The sequence below is a fragment of the Artemia franciscana genome, chromosome 3 (assembly GCF_032884065.1).
Source record: "Artemia franciscana chromosome 3, ASM3288406v1, whole genome shotgun sequence".
NCBI lineage: Eukaryota > Metazoa > Arthropoda > Branchiopoda > Anostraca > Artemiidae > Artemia > Artemia franciscana.
The window spans coordinates 43,071,363-43,093,192 of record NC_088865.1 but is presented as its reverse complement, the minus strand read 5'-3'; the positions used below and the strand labels follow the sequence as shown (position 1 = coordinate 43,093,192).

Here is a 21,830-nt window from a genome sequence, read left to right as displayed (position 1 = left end):
CCTTTAAGAATGACCCCTGAATCACAAAGACCGTTTAATTAGAATAAATAGTTCTTTTGAAAGTACTAAGAAAATTTTAGCCTAAAGAGTGAGGTATTGACGAGGGGGTAAACCGCCTTATATACGTACTAATTTCTGTTTATTTTAAGTTTTAATTTTGCTCCTGACTTCCAGTTGATAAACTTTTTTTTTTAATTTAAATTTTTTTTTTATATTTGCCTCCTCCGTGAAAAATTCCTTCGCGGAAACCCTCTTCCCCGACCCTTCCCCACCAGAAAAAATCTCCCCTGAAAACATCTGTATATTTCCCATTAATCAATACTATTTGGGAACAACGGACAAAGTTCATAACTTGCAGTCATTCCCTTAAGGACCATGGAGGATTAAGTCGTCCTCAAAGACATAGTTATTAAATTTTTCGACTATGCTGAACAAAACAGCTATGTCAAAATTTTAATCCGGTGACTTTGGGAGAAATGAGTGTTGGAGATGTTGGTTTTGTTTTGGGCGATACTGGTCAGGTGGTTTTAGTTTCTTTTTGTTTTGTCTCTTTTGAAGTGTAATTCCGTATCGATTGAAATGATTTTTGGCAATTGATTTTTTTCTTCTTCTTTTCTTTTCTGTTTTATTTTCCTTTTATTTTTTATTTTCTTCTTATTTTCCGTACTATTTTTATTTGTATGTGTAGTGGGGTTGTAAGTCCAAGCATGCTTTGCTTCGGGCCATTTGCTTGTTTTGTTTTGTTCTTTATATTAAAAACCCACCTTCTCTCTCTCTCTCTCTCTCTCTCTCTCTCTCTCTCTCTCTCTCTCTCTCTCTCTCTCTCTCTCTCAAGATTCACATCCATATAGATGAACCAACATGACGAGTGCCTCGTAGCTTTAATGTCTTCATTTTAAAATTTTAGTTGTAATGCATTAGTTTTAAAGTCTTAGTCTTAGAGTTTGAATTTTAAGTTTCAGATTTAAAGTTTTTATTTTAAATTTATTATTAAAGTTTCAGTTTTAAAGTTTTATTTTTAAGGTTCTAGCTTTATAATTTTTAGATTTAAAGCCTTATTTAAAATATACAGGCTATTCCTCGGCAATGATGAAGCCTATGTTTTGGACATTACTGAGAAGCATTGACATTTCAAGTTTAGTTTTGAGCAGTGGAAATTGACTTAGTTGTTTATTGATAAATCCATTCAGTTTTAAGATATCAATTACGTAAATTAAAATTTAGTTTCGTCTTAAATGAAGAAAACCAAAATTGGATTTTTTTTTCAGAATCTGCTAATCTATATATTGAAGAATATTATTATGTCATTAGAATTGTATAGTTTATAGCATCTTTTGAGATATTAAAATATAAATTTTGAGTTTTGACATTGCTCTTTACTTTCCCTCCTATTTGCAAACAAAATAAGGACTAGAGATACTATTTAATATTCATGCCTTCAAGGTTCTCTGAAAGTTTCAACTTGAAAAGGTCGTTCAAACTTGATATAGTTGTCTAAATTTTGAAGTTTTTTGGAAGATTTCGCTTACTTATATGGGAAAATCTTATTATTAAACTTTTTTTTATCTCTATATTGGACAATCTTATTATAAAGTTAGAAATTCTCAATTCTTAGTATCTTTTGATGTATTAAATACATGTTTTAAGTTTTAATGTTGCTCTTTACTTTCCATTGAATGTCTACACTTGAAATAACCTAAGAATTTTGTTCAATATTCCTCTCTCCAACAACCATTGAAAAATTCATCTCGATAAGTCCATTTAATCGTGAGATCCCAAATTACCAAACTTTCTTAATACTTACATCCTCTTTTCGATCACGGTGATCTAAATTTTGAAGTTGTTATCAGAACCTGCTAGCGCAACATCCAACAAATTAAACAGAACAAACTAAGATTTTCCGCGCTAATTTAGTTAATTTATTACAGGATTATAATTTGCAGCTTTTGCATTTTTTTCTACCCCATTGATGGGGTAGAATGGAGGATGTACTATATTAATAATGGAAAGACTTATCATAACAATGATATTATAACCATAATAATTAACAATTTAAACTGTCATATAAGGAGGTGCCCCAGTACCTGTAATGAACTTACAATCTAATGTCAGAAGTGCGCAGTATCTTACCCCTTTTGCAGGCACGTACGTTGGGTAATATAGTTTTGTTCCTTCCAAGTTCTATAAAAAGTTGTCAAATGTCATCCTAAAATAGATTCTTATGCACGTATGCAGTGTAACGTATAGTTTTTGTATTAAGGTTAGCCAAACTTTATGTTTTGAAATGTCTTTTCAGATACTAGCTGCAATTTCTGCCTTCTGGATGAGAAGCGCTGTTTACAAATTAAACAGGGATTCCAAACTGTATAACAGAGTACCAGGAAGTGGAATGTGAAAAAAGAAGATATTGTAAGAGACTGAATTTTTCAAGATTTAAGTTACGTTGAAAATTTGGTGTAAACGTTATAAATGTCCACAAACAACAAGACGAGTGCAAAAGTAATTTATGATTTTCAAAATGAAGTTTAAAATATTAGAGCTGATTATGCTGAGCCAAATTCATCAAGCCTTTACTGTTTTAATAATGAGATATAGGTTTGTTTATTTTTTGGGAAGAAATAGTATATAAATTATCGATTCCTGTAGGTCGAAAGAACATTATTCTTGAATGAAGCTGTCAAACGGTTTTGCACACAGATTGTCACTCGATGATCATTTGAGGCAGTCTCTTCTAGCCGATCTTCTTTTACTTTTAGAGTCTTTATTAAACTATTAGGATATTTCGTAAGGAATAACACTTTTATGTATTGTAATTTTGTTTACTTTTTTGGTGATATCTTAATGCTATCACAGAAATCACTTGAACTGCTAGAAACTTTTCTAAAACATGCCATTTTTCAAAATTCACACAGCTAGTATCCTTACACAGCGTCGGAGAGAAGTTTCTTAGGACTTTACATAGATCACTCGTACACCAGATATAAACTATATCTATATATGCAGACAGTCTACACAGACCAGAAGGATTATAAGCCATCTGTAAAAATACTTATTATCAGGGTTTATCAGGATATTTTATCGGGTTGTTGATATTATCCGGATAACTAACGTTTCAGTTTTATTTTTATGGTTCTAGTTTTTAATTTTTACTTTCAAGGCTAGTTTAGTTTAGTTTTTTTTCTTTTTTACAACTTTAAATTACATGAACTACTAAAATTTGTAGCTGGGATTACTCAGCTGAAAAAAAGGTCACTCATCTGCACAAGGAATACGGTTTTACACTATTGAATACCCTTTTCTCTTAAGAGGAACATGCCAGGGGGAAAATAAATATAAACATGAATTAAAAATTTCAAATCTTGTCAACTAACAATTTACCATCTACTTCATCAAAACATTATTTTTTTTTTTTTTGATAAAAAATAACCATTTCGAAGTCCTAAGGATGCAAGAATATAGATGTTTTTTTATTTGCAAGAGTTCCTGGAAATAAAATTGGTTATTATTTTTACACCTATCTAAATTTATCAGATTACTGCCAGTGTTAAGTAAACCAGTGAAGTTGCAGCATTTTTTTTTGCGATTTTATAGTATGAAGTGTTTTAATATACTAACAATTTGTGGCATTTCTTTCAATTTATTGGTTGTGTTAATTTTTCATTTTGTAATTTTATCATTTTCAATTTGTGTTTTGCACTGGCCAAACTGTGACTTAATGTGTTTATGATTAAATACATAAAACATCGAAAAACAATAATGTTTTGCTATAGAAGAGTCTGCTAATATCTATATATATAAAAATAAGTTGTCTGTCTGTGGATGGATGGATGGATGTGTCAGGTGACGTCACCTGAAAAAACTGGATTAGGTGACGTCAAAACTGAAAAAACTAAAAAAAGGCAAAAACTACAAAAAAAACTAAAAACTAATAAAAAAAATAAAAAAGCTAAAAAACTAAAAAAACTATAAAGGTAAAAACCAATAAAAAACTAAAAAAAAACTGAAAAAACTAAAAAAAGGCAAAAACTACAAAAAAAAACTAAAAACTAATAAAAAAAGTAAAAAAGCTAAAAAACTAAAAAAACTAAAAAAACTAAAAAAAGGTAAAAAACTAAAAAAAATAAAAAATAAAAAAAAAATAAAAAAAGGAAAAAACTGAAAAATAAGCTAAAATAAAGGTAAAAACCAATAAAAAACTAAAAAAAAAAGGAAAAAACTAATAAATGACGACACTCAAAGAGAAAGCGACCAGGACAAAAGGAATGTTAAAAAAGCTAAAAAACTAAAAAAACTAAAAAAAGGTAAAAAACTAAAAAAACTAAAAACTAAAAAAAAACTAAAAAAGGTAAAAACTAAAAGAACTAAAAAAGAAAAAAATAAATGACGACACTCAAAGAGAAAGCGACCAGGACAAAAGGAATGTTCGATTAGCAATCAACAAAGCACCGGGACACAGGGAGTATAAATGACGACCAGGACACAAGTAAAAAAAAAAATTAACAAAACTAAAAAGAAGGTAAAAACTACAAAAAAACTAAAAAGAAAAAAAAACTAAAAACTAATAAAAAAACTAAAAAATCTAAAAATCTAAATAAACTAAAAAAGAAAAAAAAAGGAAAAAAATAAAGGAGAAAAACAAAACTAAAAAACGAATGTATATACAGACCGGTACACCGGGATACAAATGACGACCGGGACACAGGGAACATAAATAACGACCGGGACACAGGGACACAACTACAACGGGGACACCGGGGGAAACAGGGGGATATAAATGACGACCGGGACAAAAAAACTAAAAAGAAATAAAAACTAAAAACTAATAAAAAAAACTAAAAAATCTAAAAATCTAAATAAGCTAAAAAAGAAAAAAAAAGGAAAAAAATAAAGGAGAAAAACAAAACTAAAAAACGAATGTATATACAGACCGGGACACCGGGATACAAATGATGACCGGGACCCGGGACACAGGGAATATAAATGACGACCGGGACACAGGGACACAACTACAACGGGGACACCGGGGGAAACAGGGGGATAACCTGACAATCTATTTATATGCAAAGACAATGGGACAGCAAAGAATGTTGTATATTCGCAAGTTTTACGTAGTTAAAACCATATATATATATATATCTATATTCACAGGTGGGACATAGGGACACAACTACAATGGCGCGTAACTATTATGGCGCGTAACGACTTACGCGCGCGGGGGGGCTTGGGGGGGGCGCGAAGCGCCCCCACCAACTAGGTGTTGGGGTGGCGCGAAGCGCCACCCCAACAGCTAGTAAAAAATAAAGTACTTTTAACAATAGTGGACCTACGGTTTTGTTCTAGGGGAAAGGAAGATGGATTATTGGGGGACTCCAAGCAGAAGCACATTTTGGCAGTTTTTGCATTTTTACGTGCCAGAAAAACATTACATTACGCCATCCCCCTGGATAGAAAATTTGCCTTTATATTTCCCCCTTCCAAATCCTCTTCTACAAATGGCCTAAAAATGAACTATTTAGGTAGGACCGTATGCGGGGTGTGGGGTAGTGAGTTTGACCCTCCTCCCCCTGGAAATGTTTCTGACTCTTAAAAACGTAACAAAAATGCATCTAAGTGAATTTTGATTAGTTTATTTTTATTTTTTTTGCCCCCCCCCATCAAAAAAACAAAAACAAAACAAAATATCCATCTGAAGAAAATTACTGGATGTGACCCTAATTTGAGACCTCAGGTGGCCCCTCCCACTATACAGAATAACCAACCGATCTTTCTCCATTATATTTAGTGGATAGGCATACATAACTGTAAATAATTTCATCAAACATGAATCAGCTTAATTATATGAAGACTTTAAATAAACGGTCTAATTAACCGTTTATTTTTCTTATGAACTACGTGACTATTTAAAAGCAATTATATCCCAACGCACCGTAACTGCCTTTGAAACTGGAAGGCTTAAAATATGTTTTTTTTCACCATTTAAGTTATTTAGCCATTACAGAATCCTCAGTTGATACGAGTATTCCAATAACTTCTTATTTTTGGTATACATTGCACATATTTCGTATTAATTATAGCTTTCCCCACTTGAATATATTCATATATGCAGGCAGATTCTAAAGCGCTTTTTTTCAGTTTGATTTATCTAACTGGATTCTAAAAGTACCATAACCAGTTAAAGGTTATCAAACAGTTCGTGGTAACGAATCAAACAGTTCGTGGTAACGAACTGTAGTAAGGAGCGACCCGGCTCAATAGTGACCAAAACTCTAAAAAATTAAACTTTGATATCAATAGCTACATCAAAAGAATCGCATTTTAATGCTGATTTTAAATATATAAGTTTCATCAAGTTTAGTCTTACCCATCAAAAGCTACGAGCCTGAGAAAATTTGCCTTATTTAGGAAAATAGGGGGAAACACCCCCTAAAAGTGGTAGGATCTTAACGAAAATGACACCATGAGATTGAGCGTATCAGAGAACCCTCCTGTAGAAGTTTCAAGCTTCTACCTACAAAAATGTGGAATTTTGTATTTTTTGCCAGAAGACAAATCACGGGTGCGTGTTTATTTGTTTGTTTTTTTTTTGTTTTTTTTTTCCCCAGGGGTCATCGTATCGACCAATTAGTCCTAGAATGTCGCAAGAGGGCTAATTCTAACGGAAATGAAAAGTTCTAGTGCCCTTTTTAAGTGACCAAAAAAATTGGAGGGCATCTAGGCCCCCTCCCACGCTCATTTTTTTTCCCAGTCAACGGATCAAAATTTTGAGATAGCCATTTTGCTCAGCATAGTCGAAAACCATAATAACTATGTCTTTGGGGATGATTTACTCCCCCACAGTCCCTGGGGGAGGGGCTGCAAGTTACAAACTTTGACCAGTGTTTACATATAGTAATGGTTATTGGGAAGTGTACAGACGTTTTTAGGGGGATTTATTTTGTTTGGGGGCGGGGCTGGGGGGGCTATGTTGGAGGATCTTTCCTTGGAGGAATCTGTCATGGGGGAAGAAAAATTTAATGACAAGGGCGCAGGATTCTCTAGCATTACTATAAGAAAACAATGAAAAACAAACATGAAAACGTTTTTTCAAATGAAAGGAAGAAGTAGCATTGAAACTTAAAAGGAACAGATATTATTACGCATATGAGGGGTTCTAAAAATACTTTAGCATAAAGAGCGAGGTATTTAGGAGGAGATAAATACCTTGCTCTTTATGCTAAAGTATTTTTAGTAATTTCAACTATTTATTCTACGGCCTTTCTGATTCAGGGGTCATTCTTAAAGAATTGGGACAAAACTTAAGATTTAGTGTGAAGAGCGAGGTATTAACGAGGGTACAAACCCCCTCGTATACATAATAAAAATATAAGGTTAGGAAAGTTCGTTACGTAAGTTAATTCTTAAGTTACGTATATTTTTTACTAAAAAAAACGTTCGTTAAAAATTAAAAGTTCTAGTTGCCTTTTTAAGTAACCGAAAAATTGGAGGGCAACTAGGCCTCCTTGTCCACCCCTTATTTCTCAAAATCGTCTGATCAAAACAAAAAAAAGGCATTTAGCCAAAAAAAGAATTAATATACAAATTTTATTTTAATAATTAATGTGCGGAGAGCCAAAACCAAACATGCATTAATTCAAAAACGTTCAGAAATTAAATAAAAAAAACTAATTTTTTTAGCTGAAAGTAAGGAGCGACATTAAAACTTAAAACGAACAGAAATTACTCCGTATATGAAATGAGTTGTCCCCTCCACAATCCCTCGCTCTTTACGCTAAAGTTTGACTCTTTGCCACAATTCTACTTTTTAAAACAATTAAAAGCTTTAGCGTAAAGAGCGAGGGATTGTGGAGGGGACAACTCATTTCATATACGGAGTAATTTCTGTTCGTTTTAAGTTTTAATGTCGCTCCTTACTTTCAGCTAAAAAAATTAGTTTTTTTTATTTAATTGCAGTAAGGACCCGGCTCAATAGTAAACGAAACTCTAAAAAACGGAATTTTGATGCTAAAAGATACATCAAAAGAATCGAATTTTCACGCTGATTCTAAATATATAAGGTTCAATTAATTTAGTCTTTTTCATCCAAAAGTTACGAGCCTGAGAAAATTTGCCTTGTTTTGGAAAATAGGGGGAAACATCCCCTAAATGTCATAGAATCTTAACGAAAATCACACCATCAGACATAATCACATATCAGAGAACCCTATAGCAAAATCTAAGCTATCTACAAAAATGTGGAATTTCTTTTTTTTTGCCAGAAGACAAATCACGGGTGCGTGTTTATTTGTTTTTTTTTCTTTCCCAGGGGTCAACGTATCGACCAAGTGGTCCTAGAGTGTCACAAGAGGGCTCATTCTTACGGAAATGAAAAGTTCTAGTGCCCTTTTTAAGTGATCAAAAAAATTGGGGGCACCTAGGCCCCCTCCCACGCTCATTCTTTTCCAAAAAGTCAACGGATTAAAATTTTGAGATAGCCATTTTGTTCCGCATAGGTTGAAAACCATAGTAACTATGTCTTTGGGAATGACTGACTCCCCCACAATCCCTGGGGAAGGGGCTGCATGTTACAAACTTTGACCAGTGTTTACATATAGTTATGGTTATTGGGAAGTGTGCAGACGTTTTCAGGGGGATTTTTCTGGTTTGGGGATGGGTTTGATGGGAGGGGGCTATCCTTGGAGGAATATGTCATGGGGGAAGAAAAATTCAATAAAAAGGGCGCAGGATTTTCTAGCATTACTATAAAAAAAAACAATAAAAAAAAACATGAAAACGTTTTTTCAATTGAAAGTAAGGAATAGCATTGAAATTTAAAACGAAAAGAGATTATTACGCATATAAGAGTTCTAAAAATACTTTAGCATAAAGAGCGAGGTATTTAGGAGGAGACAAATACCCCGCTCTTTATACTAAAGTATATCTATTTATTCTACGGTCATTCTTACAGAATTGGGACAAAATTACGATTTAGTGTAAAGAGCGAGGTATTAACGAGGGTAAAAAACCCCTCGTAGACATAATAAAAATATAAGAATATAAAAGTTTGTTACGTAAGTTAAATCTTAAGTTACGCATATTTTTTACTAATAAAAACGTTCGTTGAAAATTAAAAGTTCTAGTAGCCTTTTTAAGTAGCCCAAAAATTGGAGGGCAGCTAGGCCTCCTTCCCCACCCCTTATTTCTCAAAATCATCTGATCAAAACTAAGAGAAAGCCATTCAGCCAAAAAAAATTAATATACAAATTTCATTTCAATAATTTATGTGCGGAGAGCCAAAATCAAACATGCATTAATTCAAAAACGTTCAGGAATTAAATAAAAAAAACTAGTTTTTTTTAACTGAAAGTAAGGAGCGACATTAAAACTTAAAACGAACAGAAATTACTCCGTATATGAAATAGGTTGTCCCCTCCGCAATCCCTCGCTCTTTACGCTAAAGTTTGACTCTTTGCCACAATTCTACTTTTTAAAACAATTAAAAGCTTTAGCGTAAAGAGCGAGGGATTGCGGAGGGGACAACCCATTTCATATACGGAGTAATTTCATTTAGATTTAAGCTTTAATGTCGCTTTTTACTTTCAGTTAAATAAACTAGTTTTTTTATTTAATGTCTAAAAGTACGGAGACCAGTTTAGAAGAATAACGCGTTTTTCATTTATTTTTTTTTTTTTACTTTTTGTGATATCTAAGATCCTATATTTCTTGGTTATTATGTTACGTTACTTTAAACAAAGCTATTCTAGAGGAGGTTTGGCGGATCTTTATTAGAGGGAGTGTGTTTGAAACTTTAAAAAGTATGATTTTATGCCCAAGTTTCCTAATTCTATTTTAGCCCTGCTATAAATATAGAAAGAGGTTTGGGCAAGGGGCTAGAAATTAATCTGTAGTCTCTTGTGATCCCAAGGAAAATTGGAAATATATGTTTAATATTGGTAGAGGACTTTTTAGCTCTCCTATTGTTGCAGAAAATCTTTTTCTATGTAAAAGATTTACAAAATCTTTTACAAAAGAAATACAAACTTTAGCATAAAGAGTGAGGCGTTGCGGAGGGGATATTCCCATTCATATACGAAATAATTTCTGTTCGTTTTAAGTTTTAACGTCGCTCCTTACTTGCAGTTAAGAAAACTTGTTTTTTTATTTAATTTCTGAATGCTTATGAATGATTTTGCTCATGTTTTGATTTTGGCTCACCGCACATGAATAATTAAAACGTAATTTGCATATTTTTTTTTTTATAAATGGCTTTCTCATAGCTTTGATCGGACGATTTTAATAAAAAGGGGGGGAGGAGGCCTAGGTGCCCTCAATTTTTGATTACTTAAAAATGGAACTAGATTTTTTTATTTTTGGTCCAAACGTTTTTGTTAGTAATAAACATCCGTACCTTACAAATTAACTTACGTAACGTATATTTTTTTATTTTTATTACGTACTAGCTGACACCTGCCACGCGTTGCTGTGGCGATTTGCGCCCCAGTAACACGTGGAGTGTCAGCTAGCCCCCCCTAAACCTCCCTCTAAACTGTTGCTGTGGTTCTGCGCGCCCCAGCAACACTTGGGGTGTCAGTTACCATGAGTACGGTAAAAGGGAGCCTGATCTATGAAAAATTTGCCCTTTACCTTTGAAAGTATGTATAATATGACCTTGATCTTCGATTTGGGCATCAAACGACGTCATTTGGAAACATAAAAGATATTTCCTGATGTGTGATAAAATAAAATACTCCGATTAAGACGTATAACCAGTAAGCAAAGTCTTTCAATGGCTCTGGTGGTGCAACCAGTCGAGGAAGTTTAACTTTTTCTGAGGTGCAAACATTCCCATTGTTTCACCATTAAATTTCAAGGCCTTGCAATAGGGACAAATTTCAGACATAGTCTCGATTTGAACATCTCGACTTAAGCTATAATCAACGGATGGGAAGCACCTGAATGCCAGGCGATTATACCCTCGTTGCTCCTGTGATACATTGACACCCCATCTTTTGGTACTTTTCTTTGAACCACAAGCATGGTGTTACGTTGCTCTGGTGATTACTCGATGCGCCTTCTTTTGGTACTTTCTCTTTGAGCCGCAAGCCTGTTTTCGCGTTGATCTGGTGATTCCTCGACACGCCTTCGTTGATGAAAATTGGACATTCCTAATCTGGACCTTTCTCTTTGGGCCACAAGCATGGTTTTGCGTTGCTCTGGTGTTTCCTCCTGGTGGTCCCTATATTGAAATTCATAACAACAATTTCAATATACAATATATATATATATATATATATATATATATATATATATATATATATATATATATATATATATATATATATATATATATATATATATATATATATATATATATATATATATCATGAAAAGAGATATCATCAATGCAACAGCACAAAAAAAAATAATAATATATATATATATATATATATATATATATATATATATATATATATATATATATATATATATATATATATATATATATATATATATTTAAGAGCCTCAATTTTTGCTTTTTCAAATTATTGAGATGAAAACTTCCTTATATTTCAATATATTATATTGTAATTCTAATGTAATTTTATTTTATTGCAATTTTATTGTATTTTAATTATTGCAATTTTAATTTAATGTAATTTAATGCAATTTTATTAATTTTAGTTTTTTTGCCTTTCTGTATTGTTTTTTCTTTGGTTTTTCTGGTATCTTTTTTTCTTTTTTTTCTTTTTGTTTTCTTATTATTTTATTTTTTTAGCTTTTTCATAGTTTTTTTAGTTTTTTTTTGTTTTTTTCATTTTTTCATTTTTTTTATTTTTTTAGTTTTATATTTTTTTTTTTTTTTTAGCATTTATAATTTTTTTAAGTTTTTATTTATTTTTAAATAAAAACTTTTATTTTTTTATTTTTTAGTTCTTTTCCATTTTTAGTTTTTTTTTATAATCGATATTTTACGTATTGTAACAAACAAACAGTACATCTATCTATCTATATATATAAAAATAAGTTGTCTGTGTGTGTGTGTGTGTATGTGTCGAGTCACGTCATGTTTGTGTGTCGACTGACGTCATGTTTGTCGAATGACGTCATTATAAGGATTGAGTTGTATGCGTCATGAAGTTGTTTGTCGACTGACGTCATGTTTGTCAACTGATGAAATTACATACCGGGACACGAGGACACAAATGAAAACCGGGACACAGGGAATATAAATGACAACCGGGAACCTCAAAGAGAAATTACAGACTGGGACACCCGGACACAAATCACGACCGGGACACAGGGAATATAAATGACGACCGGGACATAGGGACACAACTACAACGGGGACGCCGGGGGCAGAGGCGGGATATATAAATGACGACCGGGACACAGGGATTGTTCGAATAGAAATTAAAGACAGGGACACAAATGACGACCGGGACACCGGGACATAGGGAATATAAATGACGACCGGGACACAGGGACACATCATTAGAATAATGAGATATAGATCTGAATACGGATTGTTTTTCCCATGGACAATTATATGTTGCATGTTCAAGAGTTAGTAAACCTGACAATCTATTTATATGCACAGACAATGGGAGAGCGAATAATGTTGTGCATTCGCATGTTTTACGTAGTTAAAAAATATATATATATATATCAATCTCTATTCACAGGTGTTCATTTTACAATTAGAAATTTCTCTCTCAACGATCTTCTTACAATTAAAAATTTGTCTTTGAACGATATTCTTAAATACCTGTGTCCTGGTCGTCATTTATATTCCTTGTGTCCCAGTCGTCATTCGTGTCCCGGTATCCCAGTCTGTAATTTCTCTTTGAGTGTCCCTGTCGTCATTTACATTCCCTCTGTCCCGGTCGTCATTTGTGTCCCGGTCTGTAATTTCTCTTTGAGTGTTTTTTCTTTTTAGTTTTTTTAGTTTCTTACCTTTTTTGTTTTTTCAGTTTTCTTTTTCTTCTTTATTTTTCAGCGTCACTATGAAATACATATTGCCGAACCTTTGTTTTTTTTAAACTAAAATCTGGTAGGCATTGATGACCTTATCCAAGTCAAAATCCCAAACCCAATCATCATCGCTATCATTTTCAGTTTTGATATGTTTTGACTCTCGCTGTCTAGGTGGATTTTCATCTAACTGCGCGGTTTTGCGTTCTTTAGCCGCAAGCCTGTTTTCTTGCTATTCTTGTGATTCCTCGGCACACTTTCTTTTCTTACTTTATCTTTCAGCCGCAAGTTTTTTGGCATAGACTCTTTGAGCTGCTTCCTCGGCTGTTGCCATTGTAGGTTCTTCAGTCATTTTACAATTAAATATTTTTCCTTCCACGATCTTCTTACAATTAGAAATTTGTCTTTAAACGATTTTCTTAAATATTTTTAATGACGTCATCGTCATAACAAATGTGACGACAACTAACATGACGACATGATGACATGACGTCACACACAAACATGACGTCAGTAGACAGACACACAGACAAACAACTTATTTTTATACTAGCTGTTGGGATGGCGCTTTGCACCACCCCAACACCTAGTTGGTCGGGCGCTTTGCGCCCCCCAAGCCCCCCCCCCGCGCGCGTAAGTCGTTACGCGCCATATTAGTTACGCGCCATTTTAGTTGTGTCCCTGTGATATATATATATATATATATATATATATATATATATATATATATATATATATATATATATATATATATATATATATATATATATATTATTACGTGCCATTTTAGTTGTGTCCCTGTGTCTCACCTGTGAATAGATATATATATATATATATATATATATATATATATATATATATATATATATGTACTAGCTGTTGGGGTGCACCCCAAAACCTAGTTGGTGGGGGCGCGTCGCGCCCCCCACAAGCCCCCCCGCGCGCGTAAGTCGTTACGCGCCATATTAGTTACGCGCCATTGTAGTTGTGTCCCTATGTCCCGGTCGTCATTTGTGTCCCGGTGTCCCAGTCTGTGATATCTCTTTGAGTGTCCCGGTCGTCATTTATATCCCCCTGTGCCCCCCGGCGTCCCCGTTGTAGTTGTGTCATTTATATTCCCTGTGTCCCGGTCGTGATTTGTGTCCGGGTGTCCCAGTCTGTAATTTCTCTTTGAGAAATTAAAATTTTTAATTTCTTAAAAATTTTAATGGTTGTAAATTTTTAATTTTTTCCCTTTTTTTCCTTTTAGTTTTTTTTTATTGGTTTTGACCTTTTTTTAGGCTTTTTAGTTTTTTCTTTTTTCTTTTTAGTTTTTTTTGAAGTTTTTATCTTTTTAGTTTTTTATTTTTATTTAAATTTTTTTAGTTCTCTTTTTCTCCTTTATTTTTCAGTTTTTTTTTCTTTTTTAGTTCTTTTAGTTTTTACCTTTTTTAGTTTTTTTTTTAGTTTTTTAGATGAAATTTTTTTATAGTTTTTTTCGTTTTTTTCTTTTTAGTTTTTCATTGGTTTTTGCCTTTTTTTTTTAGCTTTTTTAGTTTTTTTTCGTTTTTTCTTTTTACTTTTTTTTAGTTTTTATCTTTTTTATTTTTTTTTATTTTTATTCTTAATTTTATTAGTTTTCTTTTTCTCTTCTATTTTTCAGTTTTTCCTTTTTTTTAGTTTTTTTTTTAGTTTTTAGTTTTTTTAGTTTTTTTAGTTTTTTAGCTTTTTTTTATTTTTTTTTTAGTTCATTAGTTTTTAGTTTTTTTTGTAGTTTTTGCCTTTTTTTTAGTTTTTTCAGTTTTTTTTTAGTTTTTTACCTTTTTTAGCCTAACCAGGATTTGAACCTGGGACCTTCATTCTCCGTTCTGACACCCTCTCTCACCGAGTGACTACTCCAGCATGTTCATTTTGGTGTTTTAAATGGTATATATATATATATATATATATATATATATATTTTAACTACGTAAAACAATGCGAATATACAACATTATACGCTCTCCCATTGTCTGTGCATATAAATAGATTGTCAGGTTTACTGACTCTTGAACATGCAACATATAATTGTCCATGGGAAAAACAATCCGTATTCAGATCTATACCTCATTATTCTAATGATGTGTCCCTGTGTCCCGGTCGTCATTTATATTCCCTGTGTCCCGGTCGTTATTTGTGTCCCGGTATCCCAGTTTGTAATTTCTCTTTGAGTGTCCCGGTCGCCATTTATATTCCCTGTGTCAGGGTGTCCCGGTCGTCATTTGTGTCCCGGTCTGTAATTTCTATTCGAACAATCCTTGTGTCCCGGTCATCATTTATATATCCCGCCTTTGCCCCCAGCGTCCCCGTTGTAGTTGTGTCCCTATGTCCCGGTCGTCATTTATATTCCCTGTGTCCCGGTCGTGATTTGTGTCCCGGTGTCCCGGTATGTAATTTTATCAGTTGACAAACATGACTTCAGTCGACAAACAACTTCATGATGCATACAGCTCAATCCTTATAATGACGCCAATCGACAAACATAAGGTCAGTCGATACAGAAACATGACGTCACTCGACACACACACACACACACAGACTTATTTTTATATATATAGATATATACATGTCCCGGTCGTCATTTGTGTCCCAGTGTCCCGGTCTGTAATTTATCTTTGAGTGTCCCGGTCGTCATTTATATCTCCCGGTCGTTATTTGTGTCCTCTTAGTTTTATTTTTCTCCTTTATTTTTCATTTTTTTTCCTTTTTTTAGTTTTTTTCTTTTTCAGTTTTTATTTTTTTTAAGTTTTTTTACTAGTTTTTAATTTTTTAATTTTTAGCTTTTATTGCAGTTTTTACCTTTTTTTTATAGTTTTTTTAGTTTTTTTAGTATATTCTTTTTAGTTTTTTTTTTTAGTTTTTACCTCTTTTAGTTTTTTTCTTCTTTTGTATTAATGCTAATGCCAAGGTTCAAACCTGGAGTCTCTCGGACCTAGAACCTGAAACATAAAGCTTTACAAACTCAGCTACTTCGGCTAGAATACATTCGTTTTGAGTAGCTTCCTCGGGTGTTGCCATTGTAGGTTCTTCAGTCATTTTACAATTAGAAATTTCTCTTTCAACGATCTTCTTACAATTAAAAATTTGTCTTTGAACGATATTCTTAAATACCTGTGTCCTGGTCGTCATTTATATTCCCTGTGTCCCGGTCGTCATTTGTGTCCCGGTATCCCAGTGTGTAATTTCTCTTTGAGTGTCCCGGTCGTCATTTATATTCCCTCTGTCCCGGTCGTCATTTGTGTCCCGGTCTGTAATTTCTCTTTGAGTGTTTTTTCTTTTTAGTTTTTTTTTTTTTAGTTTTTTACCTTTTTTCTTTTTTCAGTTTTCTTTTTCTTCTTTATTTTTCAGCGTCACTATGAAATAAATATCGCCGAACCTTTTTTTTTAACTAAAATCTGGTAGGCATTGATGACCTTATCCAAGTCAAAATCCCAAACCCAATCATCATCGCTATCATTTTCAGTTTTGTTATGTTTTGACTCTCGCTGTCCAGGTGGATTTTCATCTAACTGTGCGGTTTTGCGTTCTTTAGCCGCAAGCCTGTTTTCTTGCTGTTCTTGTTATTCCTCGGCACGCTTTCTTTTCTTACTTTCTCTATCAGCCGCAAGTTTTTTGGCATAGACTCTTTGAGCAGCTTCCTCGGCTGTTGCCATTGTAGGTTCTTCAGTCATTTTAAAATTAAACATTTTTCTGTCAACGATCTTCTTACAATTAAAAATTTGTCTTTGAACGATTTTCTTAAATACTTTTAATGACGTCATCGTCATAAAATAATGACGACAACTAGCTTCATGACGACATGTCGACATGACGTCACTCAACAGACCCACAGACAAACAACTTATTTTTATATATATAGATACTAGGTGTTGGTGTGGCGCTTCGCGCCACCCCAACACTTAGTTGGTGGGGGCGCTCCCCCCCAAGCTTTCCCGCGCGCGTAAGTCGTTACGCGCCATTGTAGTTGTGTCCCTGTGTCCCATCTGAGAATATAGATAGATATCTATATATATTTTTAACTACGTAAATCTTACGAATATACAACATTCTTGGCTGTCCCATTGTCTGTGCATATAAATATATTGTCAGGTTTACCGACTCTTGAACATGCAACATATAATTGTCCATGGGAAAAGCAATCTGTATTCAGATCTATACCTCATTATTCTAATGATTGCCCTTAACCTTTGTTGATGGTGATTGCTAATCGAACGTTCCCTGTGTCCCCATCGTCATTTATATATCCCCCTGTGCCCCCCGGCGTCCCCGTTGTAGTTGTTTTTTTGTGTCCCGGTCATCATTTGTGTCCCGGTGTCCCAGTCTGTAATTTCTCTTTGAGTGTCACGGTCTTCACCCCAACACCTAGTTGGTGGGGGCGCTTCGCACCCCACCTCCCAAGCCTTATTCTATTGATTGCCCTTGAGCTTCATTGATGGCGATTGCTAATCGAACATTCCCTGTGTCCCCGTCGTCATTTATATATCCCCCTGTGCCCCCGGCGTCCCCTTTGTAGTTGTTTCTCTGTGTCCCGGTCGTCATTTATGTCCCGGTCGTCATTTATATTCCCTGTGTCCCGGTCGTCATTTGTGTCCTGGTGCTTTGTTGATGGTGATTGCTAATCGAACATTCCTTGTGTCCCGGTCGCTTTCTCTTTGAATGTCCCGGTCGTCATTTATATTCCCTATGTCCCGGTGTCCCGGTCGTCACTTTTGTCCCGATGTCCCGGTCTGTAAGTTCGTCAGTCGACACACATGACGTCAGTCGACACACAAACATGACGTCAGTCGACAGACCCACAGACAAACAACTTATTTTTATACATCTTCTATCTATCTATATATATAAAAATAAGTTGTCTGTGTGTCTGTGTGTCGACTGACGTCACTGTCCGCATATGACGTCTCAATTATTTCATCACATACCAATTCAAAAACGAATGTATTCAAGCCGACGTAGCTCAGCTATATAACTACCTGTGTTGGCGCAGTGGGTTTGAACTTAGCGTGGTAATACGGGACCCAGAGATCGAACCATGCTACACGAATGCACTACAGGGCCGACGCAGGGACCTTAGTAGTCAAGAAGCGTCGTTAATCCGATACACATACAAATACAGTAGCTCATTGGTAAAGCGTTATGTTCGGGGTTCTAGGTCCGAGAGGTTCCAGGTTCGAACCTTGGCTTTAGCATTAATACAAAAGAAGAAAAAAACTAAAAAAGATAAAAACTACAAAAAAAAACTAAAAAGAAAATACAAAAAAAACTAAAAAAGCTAAAAAACTAAAAAAAAACAAAAAAAAATAAAAAAGGTAAAAACTACATAAAAACTAAAAAAAAATAAAAACTAATAAAAAACTAAAAAAACTAAGAAAACTAAAAAGTGAAAAAGAAAAAAACTAAAAAAGGAAAAAAACTGACCAATAAAGGATAAAAAGAAAACTAAAAAAAAAAAATAAAAAAAAAATAAAAAAAGGTAAATGTATTCAAGCCGAAGTAGCTGAGTTGGTAAAGCGTTATGTTCCAGGTTCTAGGTCCGAGAGGTTCCAGGTTCGAACCTTGGCTTTAGCATTAATACAAAAGAAGAAAAAAAACTAAAAAAGAAAAAAAACTAAAAAAATTAAAAAACAGGTAAAAACTACTAAAAAAACGAAAAAAGCTAAAAAACTAAAAAACTAAAAAAAGGCAAGAAACTAAAAACTAAAAAATAAAAAAAATAAAAAAAGGGTAAAAACAGCAAAAAACTAAAAAGAAAAGAAAAACAACTAAAAACTAATAAGAAAACTAAAAACTGAAAAAGAAAAAAAAACTGAAAAAAGGAAAAAACTGAAAAATAAAGGAGAAAAAGAAAACAAAAAAAATTAAAATAAAAAAAACTAAAAAAGGTAAAAACTACAAAAAAACTAAAATGAAAAAAGAAAAAAAAATAAAAAGCTAAAAAAAGTAAAAACCAAAAAAATAAAAATAAAAAGAAAAAAAGGAAAAAAATAAAAAAAATTATTTCATCATATATCAATTCAAAAACGAATGTATATACCGACCAGGACACGGGGAATATAAATGACGACCGGGACACTCAAAGAGAAATTACAGACTGGGACACCGGGTCACAAATGACGACTGGGACGTGTGTGTCGACTGACGTAATGTTTGTGTGTCGACTGACGTCATGTTTGTCGACTATAAATGACGACTGGGACACTGGGACACAACTACAACGGGGACACCGGGGGGCACAGGGGGATATATAAATGACGATGGGGACACAGGGAATGTTTGATTAGCAATCACCATCAACAAAGCTCAGGGGCAATCATTAGAATGATGAGGTATAGATCTGAATACGGATTGTTTTTGTCATGGACAATTATATGTTGCATGTTCAAGCGTCGGGAAACCTGACAATCTATTTATATGTACAGACAATGGGACAGCGAAGAATGTTGTATATTCGCAAGTTTTACGTAGTTAAAAACATATATATATATATATATATATATATATATATATATATATATATATATATATATATATATATATATATATATATATATATATATATATATATATATATATATATATATATTCACAAGTGGGACACAGGGACACGACTATGATGGCGCGTAACTGATATGGCGCGTAGCAACTTACGCGTGCGGGGGGGCTTGGGGGGTGCTAAGCGCCCCCACCAACTAGGTGTTGGGGTGGTGCGAAGCGCCACCCCAACAGCTAGTAAATATATATATATGTATATATATAGAAGATTTGAAAGGGTTTGCCCCTCGTCAATGCCTCGCTCTTTACACTAAAGCTTGAATTTTATCCCAAACCTTTAAGAATGGTCCCTGAATCACAAAGGCCGTAGAATAAATAGTTGAAATTACTAAGAACACTTTAACTTAAAGAGCAAGGTATTTTGGTGGAGACAAACCCCCTTATATACGTAATATTTTATCTTCGTTCCAAGTTTTAATGCTACTCATTACTTCCAGGTCTAATTTTTTTTTAATTTGTTTTTTCATTGTTTTTTTTAATAATGCTAGAAAATACAGACATGGAAAATCTCTTCCCTCATCATAGATTCTTCCATGGAAAGATCTTCCCACGTAACCCCCTCCCCCTGTCCCATCCCAACCCCAACATGAAAAAGTCCCCCTGAAAGCGTCTGTACACTTTTTAATTTTCATTAATTTTATGTAAGCAATGGTCAAAGTTTCTAACTTAAGGCCCCTCCCCCAGGGACTGTGTTGAATTAAGTTATCCCCAAAGACATAGTTATTATGTTTTCGACTAAGCTGAACAGAAAGGCTATCACAAAATTTTGATCCGACGACTTCAGGGAAAAACGTACGTAGGAGGTAGCCTAGGTGTCACCAATTTTTTAGTCACTTGAAAAGGGCACTAGAACTTTTAATTTTCGAAAGAATGAGCCCTCTTTCGACATTCTAGGACCACTGGGTAGATACGGTTACCCCTGAGAAAAAAACATAAAACAAACAAATAAACTCGAATCCGTGATCTGTCTTCTTGCAAAAAAAAAAACAACAAAATTCTACGTTTTTGTAATTTCTGTAGAAGGGCTCTCTGATACACTGAATCTGGCGGTATGATTTTCGTTAAGATTGTATGACTTTTGGGGTGTGTTTTCCCCTATTTTCTAAAATAAGACAAATTTTGAATAACAAATGAATAACAAAAAATGAATAACAAAATAAAAAATTATTTACACACACAAACAAACAAACACACACACACACACACACACACACACACAAACACACACACACACACACACACACACACACACACACACACACAAACACACACACACACACACACACACACACACACACACACACACACACACACACACACACACACACACACGCACACACACACACACACACACACACACACACACACACAAACACACAAACACAAACATACACGCGGCATATGAGCTAGGGTAATATAGAATAATAAAAGAATTTAATTTCTTTATAAAATTGGTAGGGTTTTATAAAGTCGAAAAATGGAATATAAACGAGCTATATTTTCATATCACTTAAAAAAACATAAAAAATGAATAAAAAACAATTAACAAACGCACCCCCTCACACACAAACGCACACACCCAGACACAAACATACACAAACACATGATGAGGGGGGGGAGGAGAATATAAAATCGATTTCTCTTATGTTTTCAAAAGATGAACTGACCAGCTTCTAAGGGTTTTTGATAGTCTCCGCCATATTCAAAGCTTTTCTAGTATCAAACAGTTTGTGGTAACAAACTGTAGTAAGGAGTGACCCGGCTCAGTAGTAACCAAAACTCTAAAAAATTGAATTTTGATATCAATAGCTACATCAAAAGAATCGCATTTTAATTCTGATTTTAAATATACAAGTTTCATCAAGTTTAGTCTTACCAATCAAAAGTTACAAGCCTGAGAAAATTTGCATTATTTAGGAAAATAGGGAGAAACACCCCCTAACAGTCGTAGGATCTTAACGAAAATGACACCATCAGATTCAGCGTATCAGAAAACTCTACTTTCAAGCTCCTATCTACAAAAATGTGGAATTTTGTATTTTTTGCCAGAAGACAAATCACGGGTGCGTGTTTATTTGTTTTTTTTTGTTTTTTTCCCAGGGGTCATCTTATCGACCAAGTGGTCCTAGAATATCTCAAGAGGGCTCATTCTAACGGAAATAAAAAGTTCTAGTGCCCTTTTTAAGTGACCAAAAAAATTGGAGGGCATCTAGGCCCCCTCCCACGCTCATTTTTCCCAAAGTCGACGAATCAAAATTTTGAGATAGCCATTTCGTTCAGCATAGTCGAAAACCATAATAACTTTGTCTTTG

At 33.9% G+C, this 21,830-nt stretch overlaps 1 protein-coding gene across 1 annotated transcript in view; it reads left to right on the top strand.

Annotated features, from left to right (window-relative positions):
• Positions 1 to 3,786, top strand: part of LOC136025291 (tetraspanin-2A-like) — a 37,390-nt gene extending 33,604 nt beyond the window's left edge. Inside the window, exon 5 of the mRNA XM_065701177.1 lies at positions 2,297 to 3,786. Within this exon, the coding sequence (XP_065557249.1) occupies positions 2,297 to 2,395 (99 nt within the window). The 3' untranslated portion in view covers positions 2,396 to 3,786. The remainder of the gene's footprint in view (positions 1 to 2,296) is intronic.
• Positions 3,787 to 21,830: the final 18,044 nt, after the last annotated feature.